The sequence below is a fragment of the Apostichopus japonicus genome, chromosome 10 (assembly GCF_037975245.1).
Source record: "Apostichopus japonicus isolate 1M-3 chromosome 10, ASM3797524v1, whole genome shotgun sequence".
In the NCBI taxonomy this organism is placed as follows: Eukaryota; Metazoa; Echinodermata; class Holothuroidea; order Aspidochirotida; family Stichopodidae; genus Apostichopus; species Apostichopus japonicus.
In genome coordinates, this window is record NC_092570.1 from 3,115,131 (window position 1) to 3,142,421 (window position 27,291).

Below are 27,291 nucleotides of genomic sequence, written 5' to 3' on the forward strand. Positions count from 1 at the left end.
TTGGATAAATAGTTCAATGTATTTCCACATACCTGTACAAAATATTTACAAATTCACAAAACAATATCATTTCATTTTCTGTGACAAAAAATAAAATTAAGTCACATTTGTAACTGAATGATTCAGAATAATTCACAAAATGGAAATTAAAGATGTATATTCACAGACACATCATAAGAGAATGGGTTAGAGAAATTATCCATTTCAAATAAGGAAGCAGTGGGGTAGGGGGGTGTGGGGGAGGGGGGGGAGAAAAACCCTTTCAACAAAATGATCTAATGAAATTTGGAAGGGAGAACATGGGGGAAGTAGGACCAGAATTGTTAGCAAAACAATGAAATTGTATACAGATTGAGCATCTGTTGGATAACCAATAGCACATAGTGGTATACCACTGATTTTGAAGGCATTTGATTTGTCTCAAGTGTACAGTATCTAACTTAATTGTGAGAAGGGTTGGAGTGGAAAGGTGTGGGATGGGGGTGGGTATGGCCATATCATCATTTATGAATGATTGAGTAAACAAGTAACGTGTAAAAGATGCTAGACATTTCAGTGATGTACTGGCATGAAACCTGAAGATATTTAACATGCAGTTTATCTCTTATTAGATCACCAGCAAACTTCTTAATCAGTCTTACACTCTTCTCTAATCCAATAATAATAATCAGAATTTGCATTTTTGCTGTTCCACCACTCTAGTTTTCAAAAGTTAAATATGATGGCTGACATTGTTATGGTTAATACTATACACTTTGGTTAGATTGAAACCAAGTAAAGTTGATTTGTATAATTAATTCACTTATTTCATTGTATGGATGTTGTCTTGTTTTCCTTAGCCTCATAGGAAGCACAAGTTGAACTTCCCAGTTGTCACAATAATGCCACTAAACTTAAATGAAGAACATTTCACTCCCCTTCTGGTCATACTTCCTGCATATATTAAATGAAACATTAAATTTACAAGAAAAAAACCCATTTTAACCAAACATCCATCTGAATTTTTGGAAACTTGAATAAAAAATCTCTTGGACAAAAGACATCAGCCAAAGAGAACATACCCCTTTTTACCTCAGGTTAAATTATTTCAATTTTAACATGTGCTGTTAGAATTTGGTCATTTCAGGAAGAAAGGGCAAATAACTGGAAAAACAATATTCATCTCACTCACAGCACCGAATAATAATATGTACTACATTTTATCATCAGAAATGCAAGAAAAAGCCTAGAAATTCAAATACTGATCACTCATAACCAACATTCAAAATTAATTTTCCTGCATGCCACCTTCAGTTCCCTAATGTGAACAATTTCTCATGTCATATAGTTAGAGAGTATATAATCACTTGTTTGGCAAACTCGAGACAATTTCAGGAAGCTTAATATTTGGAGGTAATTGTGATGACATTTGAAAGCAATTTTTTTGTGTTCTGATGGGTATTTTTTTAACAAATTTATGAATATCTACTTTGCTAATTATGAATGAAATTGCTTATTCTCCTCCAAAGCAACAGAAATGTTTTATTTTGTCAAATGATAACAGAAAAACCAGCTAAGTTTTGATAAAACAATGTATCGTCAGATACTTCTAGTTAGAGTAGAGTTAACTTCTATGGTGGCATGAAATTAAATGTTTATTCAAGATACTAGCAAAACTTTTGTTTGGTTCAAACACTACATCCAATCAGTTCACAAGAATGGATGAAAGTATGGATGAAAGTATGGATGAAAGCCATGCAAAAAACCATAAATGTCTGAGTCTCATCATGTAGTGCCATTGCAGCATCTCAAAGTTCACAAAAGTAAATAATTAAGACTTAATCCCCCATAAATTGTGAAGGGTCAAATGTGCGATCTTCTATCATCTCTCAGATGGGGAAGAATTTCCACGAAGGTGGCAGTAAGAGAGGAAACAATGTTTCAACGTAGGTGACCAATTTAATTTGTTTCTAGCATAACTGGCAGTAATAGATGTAACTCTACTTCCACACCCCTCTCCTCCCCCTTGTCTCTCTCCTTCCCTTCTCCTGCACCCCCCTTGTCTCTCTCCTTCCCTTCTCCTGCACCTCAATTTAAAATGCCTTATAAACAGTCACCAAGAAATGCCTTCTTCTAGGATCATTAGCCTAAGAAATTTAATTACTATGGAAGACTTTATGAATATTCATGAGTTAATGAAAATTGTCCAGGCAGTTGGGACAATTTCCTAATGCTAATACCTCTCTTAACTGTACACCAATATCATGCCCTCAAAGCACTGGTATTGACAGTACAAACAGTTCCTAACCTTGATCTTATAGAAACATGATATTCATACTGCTCGTACTGACAATACAAGTGCTCTGAAAGGGGGACATGACACAACAGTATAGAAAAATTGTCCCAACTGGGTGAAATTGTCCTTATTTATGACAGTTTAGGCATACAGTTTGGAGGTATAGTTTGAATGAAAATTGCATTTCCATGGACAAAACTATGCATATACCTTCGCATACATCCTTCACAAACAAGAACATTCCCTCCGGAAATCAGCGAGCGAAGATGTAGATTTTCAAGTGCAAACGCTTGGACTAAATAACCTCACAGTGATTATGCAAAACATCTTTTAAGTTGCCATGATTAGTGTATGCAGCGGGGTGGAAATCAACCAAATGATTTAGAATCTGACTTAAGTAATGTCTGACAGTAGATTCTGAAGTGACTGGTGACATATTTAACTTTTAAAACCTCTTTTGTGACTAAAACCATACCATGACTACATTCCGAAGAAATTAAGTGAGTCATTCAACCACTCTCATCCTCTTCTTGACCACCCACCCACCCTTCCTCCTTCTCTTCAGCTCTTTGGAATAAATTGCTGGTGATGAGAAATATAATGTTGTATACTGGGTAAATCAATGTACTACTATGTGGTTATACAGTTAACAGTGCTTTAGGTCAGTTATAACAACATCAATCACATATTTTTCTTTCGTCAAAAATCCCTATACCATCTACCAAATCACGGTGACAACTTATAGCCGGTAGGTAGATTAAAAGTCGGTCAGTTCTTAACATGAACAAGATGAAAACCTTAACCATGGGGGGGGGGGTGTCAGGGCATCGGATGCCAAATAGTTTTACACCTCTGGAGGCTTTATGTATAGGTAGTTAATGTTAGGCACTGATAACAACCAGAAGCTAATCTTTGTACACAGGGACAAGATTAGGCAACCAGTATACCACATAGTGGATTGTAAAAACACTTAAAATATTACTCCATTGCAACATTCATTCCATGAGAGAAGATGAAAAGCTTGTGATGGGGGGGGTTACAATTTCAAATTTTCAAAACAGATTGTCGTTTCGAAACAGATCGATGTTTTGACCGTATTTCAGTCAGTTTTTTACAATCAGTTGCTCTTGCAAACCCTGCTTTTACAACAAGCACCTTCACCTGGTGTGAAGTAGTAGTGTAGGTTATGATGTCAGATACTTTTACAAAAAGCCATTAATGTGCAGTTTCCTGAACTATGAGGTATCCTGAAAAAATGTTATCATGTGATTCAAAAACCCTGATGTTTTCCTGAGAATAAGATGTGTTTTAGTTTTCCACAGGAATGTGAGAGTAAGCATGACTCAGCAATTCTCTGTACCACCCATCTGTCAGGGGACTAGATGTTCCCAAGTTCACAACTAAGTCCAATACACATTTCAATATAAGTTATGCTAATAGGCATTTGTCTGGGACTGCTTTGCTTGTAGGAGAGAGAGAGGACAGGAATTTTATCGGCCATAGATTTCGCATCTAACACAGATGACAAGTCATGTGACTATGATGAGGAGTGCTTGCCTAACTATGGTGAAGGTGGAAAAACGGTGTGGGGGGGGGGGAGAAGGGATGTTTTACTATGCCTTTATACTACTTTTACTATCCCTTATATTTGTACACTTACTGAAGCTGCAACCTTTGTGAATACAAAAATAATTTTCATTCCACCTCACCACCCTCCCCCCCACTTCCGCCTCCTTGTCCCTCCCCTCAAAGATTGCATTTGTATCTGCTTTAGATACAAGAGACCAGATTCGTCACCTGCTATTGGTTAGATTCTGGGGAGAAATGGGATGTAAAAACACCATCCGTAGAAGATTGGGAGATCATTCTCTTGTGACATCAACACCTCTGCCATTCTCTGCCAAGGCTAGTGCCTTCTACCGACACATCTCTGTAGCTACTTTCTTCAGAACTTTGTCAACACTTTGTTAAGCCAGACCACATTGCAGGTCGATCTCCACCGCTTTGAAATGTTTTACGCCATGTCTGCCAAAAGGCCAGCCGGCCATTCTATTCCGTGGCATGCACTCTTTCCTCGACAGTTGGTGCCCTCCGTGTTTAGCTAAAGGGGCCAAAACATGTACCTCCTGGAGACCCCATGGTCACCCTTCCCCCTCTTCATGGACTGGTATTCTTTTTCTTGGCATGTCTTTTGTTGGCATGCTTCTTTAAGATTGTCGATACTTTGGGCTTGTGCTCCAATAACTTCATCACGATGGTTCTCGCCTCTCCCAGATTGTCTATGACGTATTTACTTCTTTGCAAGGAACCCTGTCAGCAAAAAAATATCACAAGTAAACAGATGTTCAAAGTGAAAGAATGAGCAAAGATTAAAAGGAAACTTGAGGTCATCGCAAAGTCAGGAAATGCTGATTCCCTGTGAAAACCTCTGAACCTCTGATTAGGTTGTCACTCATTCACTGCAGGATACTCTTGTATTACCTCCTGTATGATCTCAAAAACAGGACACAATTTTGAAACCCACTGCAGAAATTTCCTGGAAAACTTGCTTACTATTAGGGCTGTGAGTTTTCGTTTAAAGACCTAAACGTTTAAACGGCCGATTTTTCGTTCGTTTAAATGTTTAAACGTTCGCGAAAATCGTGAGAAAACACCGAGCACGAGTAGCGTGCGAGCATAAAGGCGTGGGGTCCAGGGGACCGCCCTTGGGCCCTGTTGGGGCGAAGAGCCCGGAAAAGGAAAAGGAAATTTTTGCGTGTCTGGCGAAAAAAAAATCGCAGTTGAGGATGCAAAATACTGACAACTTTTTTAATTTAAATTGTCACGAAGCTGATGAAAAATTTTAAATGACAAGTTAGAGTAGCTATATTATGTTATAAAATGAAAAGAGATTTAATCTATGTTACAATCTTTAAAAAGTTTAACTTACAGAACCTCCGATATTATGAAACAAAAAAGGTTCGGCAAAGCCCCGTTTCTAGACTGCCTAACAATGAATAGCGCGCACTAAACGTACATCAGTTTACAACTGCAGTACGGTTTAACCGAACTTAAATACTACGGTAGGATACTGTACATGTGCTCAGAATTTTCCCAGATACTTTGCCAAACAACTGTGCGCTCATCCCCTGTCTAACACCTGTTTGTTAACATTTTTGGCACGTTTCCAAGAAACGTTTAATGGAGTATTCCCCATGATACACGAGGCACAGACTGCACAGTTCATACACGCAGCACAAGATATCAAGCTATGGCCATCTTTATGAAAGTAAACCTTGTAATAAAATATGTTTTAGGCCACACGGCATCATTAACTAATGCTAAACATTATTTCCATGTTCTTGTAGAAAACGTCAAGTTCGCAAAATACAATTAGTTGTGTTTTTGTAGTTACGTGAGATCCGTAACAAACGAGGTGGTTAGGCTATTTGCTATACACTTAACTATGGTAGGACATTTTTTTTCCGTATTTTGGAAATTCTAGAAAATACTTTCTTTTCCCCCCGCTTAACACCAGATGTCGTCTTACGGTTTATTCATAAATGGGTGTACTAGAGCCTTGTTTACATGACATTACTTGCATTTAGCACGATATGCCAGTTTCGCGTGAATTTTTCGAAAGTGTTTTGCTGGATCTTTCGTAAAATTTGAAAGGACCGAACTTACTTTTCGTACACAATTGGTAATTTCTCTACTGATTTTCAGAGTATTTTTTTACGATCTCCAATCGATACATTTCCTTTGATCATGTATTTGAACAACTATTACCAAGTCGAGTTTTAGACCCGGTATTGTCTGGTCGGAGAGTTCAACGTGATGGATAGGGATTGTAATCATTTCGATCGAACATGCATTGACTGGATTATCTGCGCCGCCGCTGTCGGCTCGATATAAAGTGCACTTGTGCCGCGAATCAGGAAGTTTTCACAAAAGGATAACAGCGTTCAAGTTTAAGCCATTCATATCGCCGGATACATGGGGGGGAGGGACAAAAGTAGGATTATGTTCGCGGTTTATGATTCGGCTGATCGTAAGTTGTGTTGTTATTTTGCGTAGTAGACAAAATAAACACGGGAATTGATACGCGATTTTTGCCAATAATTTAATTTTCAGTTGATATCATAGTTTCGTTTAAACGTTCATCAGGTTTTATTAAACGTTTAAACGATGTTTCGTTCGTTTACACGTTTAAACGTGTAAACGGCACAGCACTACTTACTATCGCATAAAATTTCCCGTTTACCGAAACTGTTTTCATGACATCATTTGATATTGCATTTACTTACATGACAATGTTGTTCTATCATAAAAAATTATGGACGAAATAAGTTGGCAACATTTTTTTTTTCTTTGCTATAATGTACTCAAAAAATACTCTTCAACATATTAGTGTCTGACACATATCTGCTAAAAGCCAAATTGAATCACTAACACTGGCTGCTAAGTAACAACTTTTACAGTTAAAATATCTGATATTATAACTATCATTTCTTGGATAAAAAGTAGATCGTTCAAATATAGCAGTACCTGAATAAACTGCTTTAAGTACGTGATTAGGTCTTAGTTATTGTTTCAATGCAATCACAAATTTCTTTGAGCAGATGAGTGAGAGAAGGAACCAATGACATGGCGAATTGTAATTGCCTGCTGAACACATCACGAAAGTAATCATCCAAATTTGCTTAAGAACAATCACCTTGTGAAAAACAATTTGACTGTCCACGTTCAAACTAACCCTCCCTGCTCCTCTGCCCGACTCCACCCTCTGCCCCACCCCACCAATCCCCTCCTCTGCCCCACCCCACCCTTAGTGGGTGAGCCATGCCACAAAATATCACAGGTATGTTTAACTTCCTTTGAGAGGTAAAATCTAAGCTGATTTCAGGAATTGAACTAAAGACATTGTATTTCAATGATGATAATAATTTTCACCTGCACAAGCTCATAAACTGTAGCTGTTTCAGTATCGTCCTCCATCTTCTGTAATGATCCCAGACCTCTCTTCATGTCTTCTATTTCATCGTGAATCTCTTGTTCTAGAGCCGTCTACAGAGGGAAATAGATCAGTTTAGTATGTAACTCAATGTATGGGGTGATAATGGTAACAGGTCAAAGGTCATGTAAGATAAATGTCTACACTATTAGCACATACATTGTCATTGTAGGGAAAACTATATGCGGTTGTTAATCTAACTAACTTAATGACATCAGAATGGAGTAATGTCAAATGTCATGTAAGATGAATGTCCACGCAGCCAGCACTGTAAAGCAAAGGGACTTTATTAAATAAGCTGTTTCATCAAATAAGGTGATGAGATTATAACAGTCAAAGATCAAGTAATGTGAACGTCCACACTCTATGCAGAGGGAATAACCAGTAAGCAGTTTCATTCAACTGAGGCAATGAGAAGATACTCTTATGAATTCAAATGTCATTTGAGAATAAATGTTCACATTGCAGACAATATTCAATGTTTTCTTCATTAACTCAACTCGTAATGTGATAAATGCAATTGAAGTTGATGGTCAACATTTCACAGTGGCAAGCTGAGTGAAATATAGCCAGCTGTGCGAAGTCAAAGGTCATTTGAGAAAGAGACTCCAACCAGATAGTATTGCTATTAGCTTAAGACATGGATGACTTTTTAACTCACAAGGTCCTCAAATTGTCCAGAAATATGTTTGATCTTCCAGCCTTCTGTCTTTTTGATGATTCCTCGTTGATTAGCAATCTCATGAATGGATACCTTTTTCTCGTCTGTAAACAGAAAGCAGTGGAAAATCCCAATATGAGAAGAATATAATTTAGAAGAATGATTGAAATGTAGCAACCCTGCATCATTCAAGTTTCTTAATATGAATCTTTCTTGATCAAAAACGAAAGGTCAAAAGGATGTTTAGTCAGTCGGTTAGTCCTGAAATCTAATAGCTTCATTGTTTATATAATCTACTTCCAAATAGTTTATGACCTTGAATACCAATACTTCCAAGCTACCAAATTTTTCCAATTGCTATGGAATACTTGATGAAAGTTCTTTCCAGTGACCACTGTACTTTTATAGTAGTATTACCTTTTAATATATATATATATTCCCACTAAACAGGATCAAACTATGGAACATCAAATTCTACCCTTCTCAGCAGAACTCAGAAATACAAAAAACTCTGTGTTCATTTGATATAGAAAGGGCTGCCCATGTGACTAGTTGCATGTGTGCAACTTTACGCCTTTAAAGCCTTCCAATTAATTGACGTCTTTAAAGTATATTTTGCGAACACAAAACACTTTCTTACAAGAAAGTTACAGCACTTATACGGCACCACAATATCATACTTGCATTTTAGGCCTATGCAGCCTGATCTTTCACTGCTGTGAACTAAGGCTAGCACACTAGGTGGTCCTGGCTATTTATAGATTAGTTGGAAAGTCTGTAGAAACTATATCAGTCAACCGTTATTGTTAAATGGTGTGATGTCCATTGTGTAATTATGGACCAATCACGTGTTGCTTGATTCTTTCAAGTATGAAAAAGTTCTGTTAATTTTTGATAGACCGTTCCATTAATTTTGAGTGGGTGAGAGGGTGGTCAAGTTATGAGTTAAAGAGTACAAAGGCTTTGCTGCATTTCAAGTGTGCAAGTATGCAATGCCGAGAGCATCCTTGGGCTATACAGTAGAGTGTGCATGTGTACAAGTTAATGAACGCAGTGGAACAAAACTTTCTCAGGCTGGAATAGTAACAAAGTTTACACTTGAACACATCAAGAAGAGAATATCACCAAATGATGAAATTAAGGAAGAATGCACATGAAATTTTTCCTCTCTTTCGTTAAGTCAAATAAAATTGTCACTGAAAATGGTGAGCGATGTTAGTGACTTTACAAATATCCTGATCTGGTAGTGACGGATTCGACCGGGTAGTATTTTTTTGGTCGGTCCCTCGGGTTTCCGTTCCCACCACTAATTCAGATGACGCAAACACCCATTGGGGCTTGCAACTCATTCCATTTGACAATCCATTTTTAACAGTGAAACTGAATTTGACTAAACACAGCTTTTCATCACTTACCCTTTGGTTTAACATCTGTGTATCTTTCAAAGTGGTTGAGGGCAGGCTTCCAACTACAAGTACTTTTATAGGCATCCATTAACCTGGGACATGTCCTCTTAACATAATGAACAACTTTCATATGCTCAGCTGTGAAAATGGAACGAGAGACAATGGAAATGTTGTAATTACATCATAACATAGCACAGAGGATTTAATCTCAAGCCCCTTATCTGGGCAGCACCCATCAGAGGTAGGTAGTAGCTATTGATAGGGAATACCATGAGAATACAGAATTAGCACTCAGTTTGGGTGATTGCAGAAACTGTAGTTAAGAAACAGTAAGTAATTTATGTACAGTAATAGCCACTTAAGTATAGTAACAGTACACTAACAGTCACTTAAGTACAGTAACTGTATGCTAACAGTTACTAAGGTACAGTTACACTTAACCAACACAGACTTAAGTATAGTAACAGTACACTAACAGTCATGTAAGTACAGTAACAGTCACTTAAGTACAGTTACAGTAAACCGACACTGACTTAAGTATAGTAACAGTACACTAACAGTCACTTAAGTACAGTAACAGTGCAGTAACAGTCACTTAAGTACAGTTACAGTAAACCAACACTGACTTAAGTATAGTAACAGTACACTAACAGTCACTTAAGTACAGTAACAGTGCAGTAACAGTCACTTAAGTACAGTTACACTTAACCAACACAGACTTAAGTATAGTAACAGTACACAAACAGTCACATAAGTACAGTAACAGTGCAGTAACAGTCACTTAAGTACAGTAACAGTGCAGTAACAGTCACTTAAGTACAGTTACAGTAAACCAACACTGACTTAAGTATAGTAACAGTACACTAACAGTCACTTAAGTACAGTAACAGTGCAGTAACAGTCACTTAAGTACAGTTACAGTAAACCAACACTGACTTAAGTATAGTAACAGTACACTAACAGTCACTTAAGTACAGTAACAGTACAGTAACATTCACTTAAGCACAGTTACAGTAAACCAACACTGACTTAAGTATAGTAACAGTACACTAACAGTCACTTTAGTACAGAAACAGTACAGTAACAGTCACTTAAGTATACTAACAGTACACTAACAGTCACTTAAGTACAATAAACCAACAGTGACTTAAGTACAATAACAGTAAAAGCCTACAACCACATCAACCCAATTAGCTACTCCTTTACCAACATTTCTGACCGTTTCGAAATTGCCATCGCAACTTGTGTTTTATTAAATGAATTTCTCTTAATATAACAATTAATTGTGATTGCTCCTAATACCTAAAAACAATGACAACAACGGCTGCCAGATGCCGTTTCAGGAACAAATGTCAACTTCCAGCCATGTTTCTGACTCTTTAAAAAGTGCTCCCCTTCCTTCACCCAACCCCTAGACCACCCTTGCACCTACTTTTTGACCACTCTGACGTCGCTCCGCTGGCAGCATTTAGTTGTTTTCCTGGTCTGTGCCTACCTTTCATAGCTCTCCGATATTTCTTGACACTTTTATAAGAGACTCTCGGTTTGGTTTCTACTTCTTCGTCTGTGGATGGATCTTGCATAATATCCGGGTGCTCTGTGGCTGCCCTGTAACATTACGGATACAGACTTGGAAGATGAATTTAGATATGTACCCTGGCTTACAAAAGCATCAAATACTCGAGCTATACTGACATATCAGCACACAGCGTCAAAGGCATACACTTATCAAGCATGCCTTGAAAAGACTTGATCAAGTCCAAACATGTCATCATTGTGCCATTTTGTGCATCAATTAATTGTTGTATGTTTTCCTTATTTACATATGGTTAATTCTGTGATAGAGATGGGACTTTCCTAATGCTAAATCTTAATAAAACTGAACATCTTACCATGGCTTAATGATTATACTGGTTGCAGTGTCAACACTGTAAAATTTCAACCTTGAAAATTAGAAAAGCAAAACAAAAAGAAAGTAAAAGGTTTTGGATTCTAAGGGTAGTATGACATCACATATTTACAAAACCTCAACCTACAGAACAAAACTTTTAAAGATATGACAGATCGCAAAAGATGGTATTTGTTCGTAACAAAGATCTGTCCCATAGCCCAAAGATGAGTTGGGTCTGTGCCATCTTTAAGTATAAAGCATTACAGGTACAGTCTCAGCAGATGAAACTGTTTAAAGTCATAATGGCATAAACCATAACTATTTTAAAGGCACACTTTCATCCTTTCAACAGGTCAGAGGGCTAATCATCAAAAGGAAGCCAAAAATATGATGCTTAAATGAATATTACATGAACTAAGAGCAACCTCAGAACTTCCTGATGTTAGTTTCAAGTGAAATGATTATATGTAGCATACTTTATTTAAAGTACCAGGGATAACACAAAGAACAGTAATCTTAGAGTACAGTGGTCATGGGGAGACATGTAAGCCAGAATCGACGTATCGTTACATCTTGAAGGAGAGGAGGGTGAACGTACTTGAGATCCTGTTTCCGTTGTTTCTTCCTCGGTGAGGGTGTGCCCTCTTCTACCAGCTGCGACGGTATCGGTAAAGCGTCGTTACTGTTGGAATTCTGTGTACCTTCGTTTGACGGTCCATCCGGGTCCGGTTTGATCTTGACCGACCCGACAGACGAAGGGGCCGTGTCGGTACTGGTTTCAGATGCATTACTCTCTGCTGACTGTTGGCTGTTTGGTAATGAGTCACTGCAAGAAACAACACAGAGGAAACGTAAGAGGAAAGGTAAAATGGTATCTCAAAGGGTAACTCTATGACAGAGGCAGCCAAACTTAATGCATCACCAATGGAACTTGTTTTCCTCTTCTTTTTTTTATCACTTGCCATTCTACATATTCTCTGCCTTATTTCTTTGCAGTATGTATTCATTATGTGTCAATATAGTCATCTCCACATTAAGGCATTTTGTTTTTCTTCTTTGTGACTTTTCACACTTATCCTTCTTGGCCTTATATGCCTTATACGGGCTCAAGGAACAATTGTGACTTTCTACTTTGAACGTGTCTTACCCTCATTAGCCGTACCTTAAGAACGAATAATAAGAACAAATATTTTTTTATTTTGAAAGAGATGGGGGGGGGGGTGGGGTGGGGTGATTGAATTGTTTATGGTCAACTGGTATGGGACTTTGGGGTGGGGTGATTGAAATGTTTATGGTCAACTGGTATGTGACTGGAATAGTAATTCTAGGGCAATAGTTTCAATTCAATTTTCACCCAAAAAAATCTTTGCTCTTTCCATTTGTTTCCAAGTTTCCATTTGTTTACTAAATTACTCATTCATTCCAAATATCAAAGTGGTCAAACTGTTCTCTGAGAAAAAATATAAAATAAATCACTATGACAACTGTCAGGTTAGGCACATTCTCTATGATATGTTCACAGTGATACCTCAGTGATAACATTTAATAAGTCAGTACATTTTGCCACCACAGAAAACCAGAGGATTTATAACACAATACAGAAAGGAAATTTATACCTGGGAGATGAAAAAAAAAACCTCTCAAGGTTATCCGTCGTTAAAAGTGAGAGGTAGATGGCACAGGGAAGGTTACATCAATGATTATAAGTAAATATGAAAGAATGTTTTGTTAGCACCTCACTGTGATCTATACAGGTTGTGGGATACGAGCATTAAGATAATTTTACATCGTATTGCACCTTAGCGTGCAGAAAGACAGCACTAAAATGCATCGGGGTAAATTTCCGAAGTAAACTAGAAGTGACTAGCTGCATGTTTGAGAAAAGTCAAGGAGACTAGTAGTAACAACCAGGCTGGAAGGAAGATAGCATGCTAACTCAACTTTGTGCTCAAGCCCAACCAAATGAAACAAAAGTAAGTGCCTATATGTCCAAGGAAACATTCTGACAAGTGGGAGAAATATGTGTGGGGGGAGGGAGGGGGAGGGGGGACAGGTGTAGCATGAGTGGAAGTGCATCATTCTTGCAATAAATTAACTAAATAAACATTTAAACAATTCTACTCTTTAGAATGATTTTCCACAACATTTTTTCGTTCATGGGAAACAAGTACTAATTTCTTTTCCCTTTGCAGATATTGGCAAGAGAGGCATCATTTATGAAACCATCATGACAGCTTGTCCTATTGGGACTGGTTTCTTGCAAACAATTAATTTTAAAACAATTACACACATTAGAAGTTAGTTACAAAGCTCTTTATGGTTCACGTTACAATGAAATATAACAACGGGATGAACAAAAAAAATTATGCACACAGAAACAAATTATAAAGATGGATCAGTGGTAGATGAAGGTGACATGGGGAGGGAGGTGGGGGTAAGGAGGTGGGGGGGCAAATCAATACCCAAAACTGAAAGACAGTAACAGTTAACACTTGAGTTTGCGATATACAGCTAGGGTGAGTTTATAGATGGTACTAGTGGTAAGTGGTGTTAAAATGAAAAAATTGTTGAAACCCTGACTCTCATAATCGGCTGTGGCTGAAAACACCAAAAGTAATGACAAAGATAAATACAGTGTTAAAATTGGTGGCAAAATTGAATTTTAAGGGCGTGGATGTGCCGACCCCAGTACCAACCTTTCAAGTTTGTTGAAATTAAGACCTCTTTTGAAGCTGAGGAGAAGACAGATGTAAATTAACCATGTATTTTGCAAAACACCAATTTTGTTTTTGCAAACTTCAAAGTTTTGGATTACGTCAGGATGAATCAAGTGCACTTGAAACAAACTGAACGCAGACCTCCTGTTACTTCAAAGGTATGAGGACAAAAACCCTTGTAAATTTGTCATCGCTAACAATTATTCAATGTTAAAGTAGATGGCACTTTCATGTTACACGGGAAGCTAAATTTCTCTTAGCTTTTGCATCAGATGGCTAGGCCGATCAACATTGTCTGCACTTGGGGAGTTACTTTCTCAATCGGAAAAGCAGTAGACAAGTTTTAGATTGCTACCGGGTGAAACCATATTATACTTTAGAAAGCTAGAAATCAAACCAAAGATTTAGCTAATAGGACTTATCACTTCCATTGGAACGATTACCTTCCCCTCAAAACAATAGCATATGTTGAATGATAATTCTGATGCCTGCTGTTTAAACTAGTTCCAGAAATCTGACTTCCTTTCCTTTCTATATATAATGGTACATTATATACTGTGTTATTTTTTAATAATATTGGCTAGGTAGAGAGTTTGCAGTTGTCGTGGTAACGAATGGTCACTTATTTAAATCACAGACTGTTTCTTTTTTGCACCAATTTGAGATGTTAGTGAATCACAATTATTCAGCCTCATCTTTGATCTTTGACACTCGACTCAAGTAATAATAGTGAAACAAACAGCAATCAGCTAAAAACTGCAACAGAACCAAAAAAAAACAGCAAACTTTAAAAAAGTAAGACACTAGCAATGATAACGCAGAGAATGAGGGCATGACCGTAAACGGTTTTCACGATTTTCTCGGCGGACTTACTTTGGTTTAGGAGAGGCATTTGGTGTTAGCTGTTGCCTCATAACGTCCACTTTTGAGGCCGGGCTGTCTGGTCGACCCAGATGGGAGCTATTAAGAGTAGAGATTGGATGTCTCCTGAAAGCAGAACTACAAAATGGAAGAGAGATCAAACATTAAAAAAAATGTAAAAGCAAGAAGGTTTAATGGGTTATACTGCTAGTTGCAAATACAAATGTTTAGAGAGAAGAAAATATATACAAACAGGCTATGATTAGAGTGGAGTGTTACCATATTTAAGATTCAGAAGCATTGTAACAGCACAATGATTTGTGCAAATAGCACCATACATGAAACAGAGTTCCTGCACCATAAGGAAAATAAAATTCCCAAGACTTTTCTACAACCTTTTTGTGACCATTTCAGGACCAACTTAGTACAAAACCCAAGGTCCAGTTCAACAAAGAAATTGTCGCTCCATGCAGCGCCCAAAGTAGAGACGAAACAATGAAACAAAGCAATAACATATTTCATTCTTTAATGAAGAACAGACACCAAAGTCATTGATTGTTTTACTTCTTTGACCTTGACTTAACTAAAAACTGGCACAGAAAACTAGCTGTATGAGAGTGCCAAAATTTCGATGAAAATGTTAAAATTAAGTAAAAGACAGGATCATTAACTAAAGAGAGGATCGTAGGAGTAAGCTACAGCTTCCTACATACACAGAGTTCTACCATACTACTGTAACAAAATATCCAATGACTTTTCCAGGCCACAAGAACCCTGATGAAATAACAAAAGGACATGATTTGTGTGAATTGAAGTAAGAGGGTGAACTGAGCGTTACCTTTCAGATGCACGTTTCCTGAGAATACTGGGTCTTGGTGATGCACCACTATTTGGTACAGCTGTTGGAGAGTCACTGGTAGGGTTGGGCCCCACCTGATTCAAGGATCCGGTAACATGGGTCCCATCACCTGTGTGACCTACGGATAAAAAGTTGGTTTCAAATTGATCGGTTTTACTGCAAATATCGGGTGGTGGTTTTTTTCATACATATGTCATTTGTGATGCATCCATGAATAATTCCATTTTGTGCTTTCCTCTAGAGAACAACACTTTCCCATGGAATTACTGTGCACCTCCCTTGCTGCATTCTGGCGTTTTGATTCATTTGTTTCGGTGTCATGTAGTTTAGAATCACAGATAAAACCTGCAGTTCAGAGTGGAGAATTTTATAGTGCCATTAAATGTTACATCGGTCAATCCATGCCAAATCAACAGAGGCCTCCACGTTGACCCTCTCCGAATCGCCTGAAATTTATATGGTGTCTTGCCACATGTCTCAAGGGATGGAACTGGTTAAAAACCTGGGTTGCTAGGATACAGCCATGCCTAGCAACCAAATCCAGGTTTTTTTTTTGAGTAAGGACAGTTGGACAAGGATCCTATGAAATTAAAACTCAAACATGCATTTGTTTGTGAATATAGAACACACTCAAAGTAGGGCCATAAATCTCATTTTCTGCCATTTTAATCATTGTTACGAAAAATTGAGACCGTACATTTTCCTCAAGATTAGCTAAATTAGAAGACTGTTCACATGTCTTCCACGATATCTGCAATATCAGACATAAAATACTTTACATACAATTTCAGGCAATTCTAAGAAGGTCGTCATGGAATCGACCCAAATATCTGTTGATTTGGCATGGATTGACCAACATACATATTTGGCTTACCCAGTGCTGTTTAATTGTTTTTTCTTGGCCATTGCATTGAAAATTCTACGTTGTCTTTAATTTATTAACAAATAATAGCGCTATAATATGTCAAAAAGCAACATACTCTTGCTTATATTCCTTTTGAATCGTCTTCACTGTTGTTAAAACATAAATAAACAATTTAAACAATTTTTTTTTGGAATAAAAAAAAATTTAAAAAATGAAATCTATTGGATTGGAGAATATTTTCTTTCTTAACAATGTTAATGCATGACACTCATGAAAAGAGAGAAGAAAATGACCTAATTTACCATCGGCAGCGGTCTGGACGCCAGTCGCCAAGCCCATCGTCATTGGATCAATCATCATGGCAAGAGGGTAACGAATGGACGTTGCATTAGGATGGCCGGCTACCGTTGATAACGGTGCCGATGTAGTCACGTAAGGATACCTCGGATGGCCATCTGTTTTATGTCAAAAAGAAGAAGAAAAAAAAGTGATTTATATGAAAAGTTGGAATTGTCTGCGACAGAGGTAAACTTCATGTGAGTCTACCGTTGATTTAATTCCCTGTAATAGTGAGAGAACTGTTGTGACATCATTCCTACCTAAAAGGAGAGACACTTTTGTTTTGCTCTCAAGGTTTCGGATGGATCTAAACCAGATCTTATAAGACAATACAGTTTGATAAGGCAAGTCAAGCAAAAAAAAAGAAACAAAAATTCCCCTGGCATACTGAACTTAACCCACTTGAGTACTGAAATAATTATATATATATATTATTATTTATATTTGAATGACTTTTATTTAGTAGCATACCAGACTGCACAAGATTGAAAAATTATTGAGCTAAATGAGCCAAACAAGACCATTGTTTTTGGTTTTGCACATTTTCTTAGGCAATGATTATGACTGACTAGTCTCCATGACAACACAATACTGACTGAAGATCACTGACCTTGGGCACCCCTCATCCCGGAGTTTTGAAGCGGTCCATATTGATAAGGCTGCAGCATCGGATACCCTGGCAAGTGAGAAGAAGAGAAGAAGAACTACGTAGAATTTTCACAACTGACTCGGGCCACCATAAACTTTTTCATATATAAATAATTACAACCTATGCCCTTCAGCCACTATTTAACAATTTTAAAATTATGTGGAGCTTCCATGTGGCCCAACAGTTGGAAGGAGTTATGTGGAGAGTTTTTTTCACTCTGCAAAATGTGAACACAAATTAAAGAAAGGAATAAAGAAAAGAACAACAAAATCAAAATCAAAACACATGAACACAAACAACCAACCAGCTCTAAAATGCTGGAAAAAAAGTTCAAACACATGGGAGCATACCGAAAAGTTCCTGTGCAAAGTTGTATCTGTTATGGGCATGATGAAACGGTTGCTGCGTGGAGATGACCGTGTGAGGCGGAGGTCCGTGCTGCCGGTTGTTGTGACCAGGCCCCGTGGACAAGTTTTGCAAGGTGGGTGGGAGGATGGGAGCTCTGTTGACAGACTGCTGCATCGGCTGAAAGGAATTTGTTGGGGCTGAGGTGGTGTCCGTACCGGTGGAGACTGGAAGCCGTACCCCGCTGGTGATCACTCGGGCGTTACCCCCGTGCTGCAGCTGCTGAGGTGGAGGTTGTGTCTGCTGTTGACGTGGATACACCTTGGCTGTAAAAGAATAGCCACATGGGGTATAACTGTATAATAGGGCGTAGACAGGGGGTCTGCATATGGGGGGCCACATGGGGTATAACACTATAACTGTATACACAGGGCGTAGACAGGGGGGTCTGCTTATGTTGTACGATGAAACAGGGCTTTGGACTTCCCCATTAATCAGAATTTGTGAAAGTCCATCTACAACAAACATTACAAAGTTTATTTGCTTTGAATTCTTGTAAATGTCATTTGTCAGCATAAAAGATTGTTCTCTCATACCTAATACAAGGATATAAATAGAATAAACAGAAACTGAAACAAAGGTACCACAGATATATCGTTTTTAACAGATTTGTCAGGATATGATATCAATTTGGAAATTTCCATTTTTTTTAACAGTTCCATTGTATATATAAGTGAGTCATGGCAAAAACTTGTAGCTCCATTTGTAGCTCCAAAGTTCTTGCATCCAAATAATAAGAAAACATATAAGCAACACAAGAAATATTGTCAAAAAGCTAGGTTTTTTTTTTTTTGGTCTTGAGGGTAAGGGATTTCTTCAGATTGCAGGAAGACACAACAGAGAGTTTTCCCTTTTAACCTTTAGTTGTCTAATGTCTGTTGAATCAAGGAATGCCAGACCATTTTTAAGTTCAATGAAAGTTCAGACGTTCAAATCAAGGACAGACGTATTCCTTAGACTGCTTCTTCATCAATATGTAGGAAATCAACCATACTCTGAGAATCTACTCAAGCAGTGCCAGGGAGTGATCAAACATTTTCTGATAACAAGGATGATCATTTGAATTTGCAAAATGTACACAGGGTCAGAAGGAAACCCTACAAAACCAAACTACTAAGTTGATCTACAGTGTAGGTCATGAACCTAACAAATAAGGGCAAGCCAGCCATGGGGGGGGGGGGGGGCATCAAAAGTTGAAACCCAGTTGACAGGGAGAAGACCATCCTTTTACAACTTTGTTAAATGCTATTTGACTTGATTTGCTGGCACTTATTCAATGATTTACCACACTAATCTAGCAGCTCAAGGTATGTGGGACTTCAAATCGATGCTCGGGTTCACCTCGGCCTCTGGATATTTAAAAGGTTCTGTGGATGGCCACCCTCGTACGTACTAGAACCATCGTTCTTTAAATTCCCCCCCCCCCCCCCGAAAAAATTTTAAATCCACAGAACTCACCGACTGGTATTGTGGCAGAGGATATGATGTTAGTAGTCACTGGAATAGCATTTGGTGTTTGCTGACGAACTGAGACAGGAGGTGTGTTGGCAGACACTAGGATGGCTGAAGACAAAAGATCATGAAATAGCATTATTATTATTCCATGCAGACTTACCGTATTAATACAATCAGCAGTAAGCAATCAATAGAAAGTGCAGAACCAGACTGCCCTGATGAAAGACACACAATATCCTGGAATGTTCTCTCATTATTCAGAAGGTTTTCTTCTGTAGTAACCTTGACAATAAATAAATAAATTTCATATCACTTTCTGAAGGTGGTCTAAGATGACCTGCATTCTGGGTTAAGACCATCAAGTGAGAACCAATTTATTTATGGTAAGTAACAGTAAACATTGCCGCTACGGGCTGATCTGGCTCGTTTACAAAGCTTCAGAACCTCTTCCACACGGTAGCTCTCCAAATGACAATTCACATCTACGAAAAGTACTGTAAGGAACCAACAATTACACTCCGGAATCTACAAGTAAGTAAGTTAATGCCCACCTGCTGCTGATGAAGGCACCCCAGAGGGTGCAACACTGCTGACGGTGTGTGCACGGATGTGAGGTTTGGCCGTGGGCACCACCATGCTTGGAGACACGGTCATCCTGGTCTTCTGAGGTGAAGGCTGAAGCAGAGAATGTCTCGTAGATGACAAACCTATGACTCCACCACCTCCTCCCTGCGGTTGCTGCTGCGGTTGCTGCTGCGGTTGCTGTTGTTGCCAAGAAGGCTGCTCTCCCGGTCTTAAAACTTCATGCCGGATGTCGGCTTTTAGCGACATTTTCTTTTCGGGTCTGTACACTCTTTGGACATCCCCTTCTCGATCTCCTTTGGTAGTCAACTCCACTTTCTTACTATCCTTTATTCCTCCCGACCTCTCCTTGCTTTCGATGCTCCGAACGTCTTTGGCATTCTGAGTGGGATCGGTGAGTTCCATTTTTATGGGTTCTGTCTTGGTTTTCGATCCCTGATCGCTATGTGCCGTCTTACTATCCTTGACGTCCCGTCTCGTGTCGACCCTGCCGTCCTTTTTGTCTGGTCTTCCGACCACTTGATCTACCCGGTAAGCTTCGCTCTTGACCTTGTCTTGCTGGTCGGAACAAATCACCATACGGACCTCTACTTTCAAGGGAGGGCCGCCGTCTTGCTTTTGGTTCGAACTTTGACCCTCCTTCAATTGTTGGTGATTAGCGATCATCCCTGAGGGTATCCCAGCTGGACCATCCTGCCTGAGTCCAGCTGGAGGGGGAACTCCTGGTGAATGATATGGATTCTGATGAGTCCCATCAGTCTTAACTTGTAATGTTATTGGTTGAACATGAGGTGATGCTGTCATTGGAAGCTTTGAGTCTGTCGAGATGACGGCTTGTCCGCGAGTTTTTGAAGACGAATTCCCTGATGCACCCAGAGGGGTACTCGTCTGGTAGGGTCCTCTCTTTTGGCCTTTCCTGGATCCACCCAAATTTCTGTTGGTTTTAAGAGAAAAGAAGGGTTTGTTTCTCGAAATCCCAGCAGCAGTATGAGTGTGTGTGAAGTTGGAAGAAAGTTTCGCTTACTTTGCATAATGCAATCCCAGTTCATCAAGCATGCTCTCAAAGATTAAGAAATTTACTCAAAGATGGAAAATTTACAAAAAAATAAATCCATGACAACCCCAAACAACCATGTTCCCTGACTATGCATGTTGCAAATAGCACAACATTAATCATAGCAAACAAGTTTTGTTTGCCAAGTTTACCAAATATTAAGCCAGCACTGCTTGCTAAACAAAAACCTGGAAAGCCAACAAAGGTTCACTAAAGACAATTGAGCATTCCTTTACAATTTAAATTTGTTATTATTGTATGCAATTAACAACAAGGGAGAAGAGGAAAATTTCCTCAATGTTTTAATAAAGAACCGAAGGTGGTGTATCTACCTGTTATGGTCAGTATTTGCAGAGGTTTGAGACGGGGCCGGCCCCTGGAGCCTTAATGGTCCCGTCATGACTGCTGAAGGTGCTAAAAGCTTGGCCTGAATCTGGGATGGCCCTGTTGGCTGTTGGTTGATAAAAAAGTAAAAACCATTAGTACTTTATCGCATCTTGGAAAATAGAGAAACTTGCCAAAAGTTCCAAGTAGAGTTTTCCAAGGTCATGATAGGTTAAAAAATAAGTGTATTTTCAAACCATTCCTGAAAATGTCTACTTTTTAATTTAATGGAAGATCTGTTTTTACAGAAAATCTGTATTATCAAACAAAACAAAAAAAGATATTCATACTTGTATCTATCTCTAACAATTACGCTGGCCCAAACAACATATGCAACATTAATGATTTGACTCCTTAAAGTCTTGTAGGGTTTGTGGGTGGTTTGGGGTGGGGTGGGGTAAGGGAGGTGGTGACAATGGGATGGCAGTGAAGACAAGAGGCAGAACTATAGCATTTTGCTTGCTATACTGCCAGTGAGTTTAAATCCTGCATAGATATCAGTTCTCATATGTAATTCACCAGCTAGAGAGCTGCTACTTAAGTTTGAAATCTTTTAACATTTACCAGTACTTGTTGTTGATACATGTATACTGGACTGAGGACTGTTTCCTTTCCTGGTAGTGCAGCAAGTCCAGACAGGCTTGACCTCATAATGGTAGTAGCAGCTGCAGGAAGACCAGGCTTCACTGTTGTGATATGACTCCCTAAAAAAAAAAACAGGTGCAAAAACAGCAACAAATATAAATAAGTTATTCAAAGAAATTTTTGATACTTGAGGGAGTCTGTCAGTGGTGAAGTGATTCTTATGGCTTATTTAGTTTAAATGATAGTAACATAAAAAAAATCAAGGGAGTAGGGTCTAATAATGAAAAAAGAAGTTCATTTATCTCATCGTTGCTGATAGTTGCTGGCTGTTGATGACCTTTGAACTTTAGGTACCAATACAATGAGTTTCTTACAACAAGGCAGACCCCGACAAGTAAGAAGACCACACATGCTAAGTGTATCGCTCACTTAGATTAATGCTTTTTGTCGTCTGTTCATACTGTAGTTAGGTTCTTAGAAACACCACTGCATACTTAGCATAACAAAGCATGAGCTTCATCCAATGGTACGTCATTGTGCTAATATTGGTTGTTCTCACACCCTCCCACAAATGTAAATTCATATCATGAAATGGAAATTGTAACTATAATAGCTCCAACCTAATTGTGTAGCTTTTCAACTTGCGATACACTATTTACAAACTTCACATAGCACAATCCTTGTCCATGCTACGACAAGGAAACAAACCGACCTCACACTGTCTTTGAAAAAAGATTAACAAAACAGAAGTGAATACAAGGATACAACAAGAGGAAGAAATCATTTACACATGCAGGCATTCAAGTTCTCTACAATACATGGGCTGGCATAGGACAAGGTCATTGTATAGCTAAATATCCACAGCACCAATGGCCATTAACATGGTGTGCTAGTGCAAAGACATCCTTGGTGGTATGTACGGCACTTACAGGAACTTAGGCTACTCAATCATGGTATGGTTTGAGATAATTAATATGTGGTGGTGGCTAAATGCTACTTATACTATTCCTAACCATATCTCATTCTGAATGCACGATATATTTTCGAAGCAAATCTGATCCCTTGTTAAGCACGGAAAGCAAATCATACCTCTCGTCGTCACCTGAGCAGGAGCTATACCGGCTATCTTAGTAGTACTTGGTAATAACTGCGGTTGTAAAAGACCACCTAGTCCAATATGATGGGGCATGGATGCACCAGAATTACCTGATGGGGGTGGAGGAGGAGCAGCAGCTGCTAAAGATTCTGGTGGTTGCTTAGCAGCTACTGTTGCAGGCATGGCTGAGTGCTTTGCAGTTTTAGGATTTGACATCACACTGGATGCATTCTGCAAGTTTGGCTGTACCCCAGAAGAAGCAAGAACAAAAGGAAGAGATGTTGGTTACAAATGAAATCCTCCTATGTAAAGCCTCCTCATGGTATGATTAATGTTAATTCAGTATCCTGAAACTACAATGTGAGAGAGATGACTGTGGCAAAGTGTATATACTTATCATGCACAGTTTAGAGGGCTGGGGCAGCGTCCCAGTTTAATCGGTTTCATATTTTCTTGTTTAGTTTTAATTTTTTTGCTTAATAATTTGCTGAATTTGAATAGTTTCTGAATTATTTACTTGACTACTTTTGCTCCATTTTCTAGTTTTCCCCTTTGTATTCCTGCCTTCCTGGTCAGGCTTGTTCCCCAACCCCCTGTTGCCCCACGCCCTTCTAGAGCAAGGGTTCTTCATTAATATTCATCGAGGGCCATGAGAACATTGTTTGGAGCAAAAGGCCATGCTGATGGAACCAGTACACTTGGAGTAATCATTGTCCAGGATAGGCCGTTAGGATACTCAAGCTGTTTGACTCAACAGTCTGCGAAGAGTTCAAGATTGTGGGCCAACTTTTGTTTCCTTCACAGGCCAGACAGAAGACTAAACATTTGCTTAGAAAACAATGTTATATGTACAGTAAGAACTCCAACAATACCTGAATCTTGATATCTGCAACCTTGGGAATCATCTCCACGGTGACTTTTGGGCCAACCGTTTTGGCTGTGTCTCCAGAGTCACCTGTTTGGTGGACCACAGAGGTTTCCATATGTGGTGCAGGTGCTTTCTTGTCTGAGCAAACACTGATAGTCTGGGCTGATAAGTTGATGGCTGGGGTCGAACCCTGCGGCAGTGAAGAACTGCTCATTGTTAAATTCTGCAGGAGAAGAATTTGCACGTGTACAAGTGAGTTATTTATTTGCTGGGGGGGGGGGGGAATGATGTGATGTAGCAGATTTGTTAAATGAAAGTTGAAAAGGTACAGCTGAAATAGAGCTAATGTAAGCACAGGCACAAAAACAAAAGCTCTAGTTATTTAGTTGTTTTTTTTAACCTCCTGAGCCCACTGGTATCATTTGATAAGTCAAAGTTCTTTTCATCAACAAATGCAGAATTCATGATCCATCATTCCTTGCACAAAAATCGGGAAGGCTAATTTCTCAGACTGGTATGAACAACCTAGTGTGCTACGATACTGCAAATTAACATCACTAGTGGGTGATGACAAAGACGTGCATTTTGGGAAGAAATAAATCAGTTTTATTCATCGCAACATGTCATCATTTTAACAGTTTTGCTAAGACATTAGTGGCTCCATTTGATGACAATTTGTATCGGACTTACAGCCTTAGTGTTGAAAAGTAGTTGGTCACACAGAATAATAAATCATACAACAGAAGTAACAGGAAGGATAGACAACAAAAAAATATGCTAGCACACAGTTTCATGCATATCAACTTGGTGGGGTATACGAGCGTTCATTTAGTATTTAAGAGGTTAGGACTCGTGTTATAGAATACACACATATTTTATTTACTAATTTACTGAAGGGCTTACACAAATGGGACTTATAAAGAGTGGTTACTCTTTTTGAGTTACAAGTGCAAACGATAATAACTTATGTTAGCCAATTTGAATTTGTTTTTCTCAAATGACCGTATGACCTTCACAGAACATATTCCACTTTGAGTTAATTGTCTTAACAGTACAAAGCCACGGCAACACAGAGTTTCAAACCATCACACAATTGCATAGATTCATTTTGCCTTTGGCAAAGAATCAAATCTGTGTGGCATATTATTTAAACCTTCACTTATTTTTATGTCATTGTTCCTATAAATTCTTGATACTATTCACATTCTTTTATAAGCTGTAGAGCGTATTTTGAATATTTCACCTAATCGAATCTTTGGGCCTATGTGTCATAGCCCAGCAGTTGATCTAGGTAGACTGGGCCACAACACATAAACAAAGGAAGTAGTAATACTGTAATTTCGCTTGTTCCCTCAATTCGCAAACTGTGTTATACATATGTAGCTGCATTGATAGAGTAGTTTCTGTGTTTGTTAGTAAAATTGTAACCACTTTTTCAGTCAGAATTTTGATCGACAGAGCCTTACAAAAACAGCAAAAATTCCCACTATAAACCTAAGAAACATCTATTTTGTATTTGGAGACATTTTCATGGACTATTTCACTCATTAAGTGGAATTAGACAGTACACTTCAAAGCATGCGTGTGGTTAGGGAAACTTTTCTTTGCTTCGTGCAGTTAAAATCCTGACCTATGGCAAGTATACTTCTTTCTATTTCTGGCAGAATCTGGTCAAACCATCCAGGAAATCACATGTCCAATGCATAGAACTAAACAACTGCGCAAAATCAGTGAGATAGTCATCACTCACTGCTTGCCTTAAAATTAAAAGAACATTAGTGCCCTTACTATTGTGAATTCACTACAGGCTAGATACCAACATACCTTAAGATAAATGCATATGACTTTGAATGTAGGTTTAGCTAACTGCTGTGTCTGCCTATCCAGCTGGATACCAAAATAGGGGGCTGTGTCATTCCGCCATCGGTACATTCCGCCATAGAAAATGTGCTCTTTCCGCCATGTTACCCTGATGGCAGTAAAGCACTTAGGCATGGCGGAAAGAGCACATTTATAGTGGGTGCACTGTAGGCCTATATGCACTGTATATTGCTTCGCTTCACACTACCATAGGCCCACAAAATTGGTCATTTAAATCCACCATGTAGGTTTTGAGCCTTACCACCAGCGGAAAGGATCGAAACCTATGGCGGAAGGGTATGATGGTATGAACCTATGGCGAAATGGCACTGGAACCAACGATACAAACACTTCTATCATTTCTCTTCAGAACTTGAATTTTCGGGAAATGCATACTTGTTAAGGCTAAGCAATGTAGTACTACTGGTAGTAGTAGAGTAGACCCATCAATGCTTGGAAATCCAATATTTGGCAATAGCATATATAGTATATACTGGCTAATTACAGCAATAAATCTCTCATAAAAAGATTCCAAAAAGTGGGCAATTCTTCAACAGTCCTATGTGAAATTAGGCCTTGAAGCATATGCTAAGTTCAGTTTCCTGTACTAGCCTTCATAATCTCTTACTAGTCTCTTAGTCTTAGTAACAAGCCTAGGCCTAGCCTAATTCTCCATATGATTCACTTGCAACAAATTTCCCATGATCAATGTTTAGTCGCAAAATTTGTACGTTTAACTTATTGCACATAAGGCTTAAGCAATATCATAACTAAGGTTGTTTATATTCAGCAACAAAAGGCCTTACTTAATTGCACTTTGAACACAATTTCTACAACGACAGTTTTACCTAGCCTTCGACTAGCCGACGTTGTATTGATAAGCCTAGGCTAAGTTAGGCAATGCCAATACGGCTAGTGTACTAGCCTATATTGCAAATTGCCACACTAAATTGAAGTTTAGGCAAAGCTGACTTTTTATCCAATATCTCGTAAATAAAAATCTGAAAAGCATACAAAATTACGTCAACGTTGAGCGATTTTATAAGTCTCCTTCGCTACAACTACCCGTTGAATACTGACCGAGTTTTATCGCTTTTCTTGCAAATCCTGTCCTGGTCAGTATCTAAACTGTACATCAGGCAGAAGTGAATGAAAACGTTACAGTAGATTCAATGCGTTGTATGTGTACGGTATCTAGCTTGCTGGGCACAAATCCTGGACCCGAGCCCGCTTCATCTTCGTTTCTAGTGTACTGTCTATTACTCCACAATCTGCGCGAAGCTTCCGATTTCAAAGGTGTGTGTATACATGTCATGGACGATACTAACAAAATTTCTGATTGGCTCATGCATTGCCGACGAACCCTGACGTCATGCAAACGCCAGCCCACATAGGTCATCAACATAAATTAGGAAAACTGGACCTCTAACCTCCAGGATTGTTATTTTTACTAAAGAGCCCATATTTCAATATTCATTTTAAAGGT

The 27,291-nt window shown here is 38.7% G+C and overlaps 1 protein-coding gene across 9 annotated transcripts; it reads right to left on the bottom strand.

Moving 5' to 3' along the window:
• On the bottom strand, positions 1-27,072 carry LOC139974881 (uncharacterized). Of its 9 annotated transcripts, none has more exons than XM_071982393.1 (20): positions 26,886-27,072; positions 23,950-24,168; positions 23,188-23,320; positions 21,961-22,100; positions 21,345-21,463; positions 19,928-20,892; positions 19,380-19,484; positions 17,867-18,187; positions 17,478-17,543; positions 16,831-16,983; positions 15,643-15,781; positions 14,817-14,942; positions 13,923-13,958; positions 11,825-12,052; positions 11,228-11,278; positions 10,768-10,943; positions 9,345-9,473; positions 7,930-8,033; positions 7,208-7,321; positions 1-4,585 (listed from the first exon to the last, which is right to left on the bottom strand). In XM_071982393.1, the coding sequence occupies exons 2-20, from the start codon at positions 24,157-24,159 to the stop codon at positions 4,433-4,435; spliced, it is 3,468 nt and encodes a 1,155-aa protein (XP_071838494.1). In that variant the 5' UTR covers positions 24,160-24,168; positions 26,886-27,072; the 3' UTR covers positions 1-4,432. The 9 variants fall into 9 exon arrangements, with proteins under 9 accessions (XP_071838494.1, XP_071838488.1, XP_071838492.1 ...); XM_071982387.1 differs by having other exon boundaries at positions 21,967-22,100; positions 23,071-23,320; XM_071982391.1 differs by having other exon boundaries at positions 10,831-10,943; positions 23,071-23,320.
• Between the last annotated feature and the right edge of the window lie 219 nt (positions 27,073-27,291).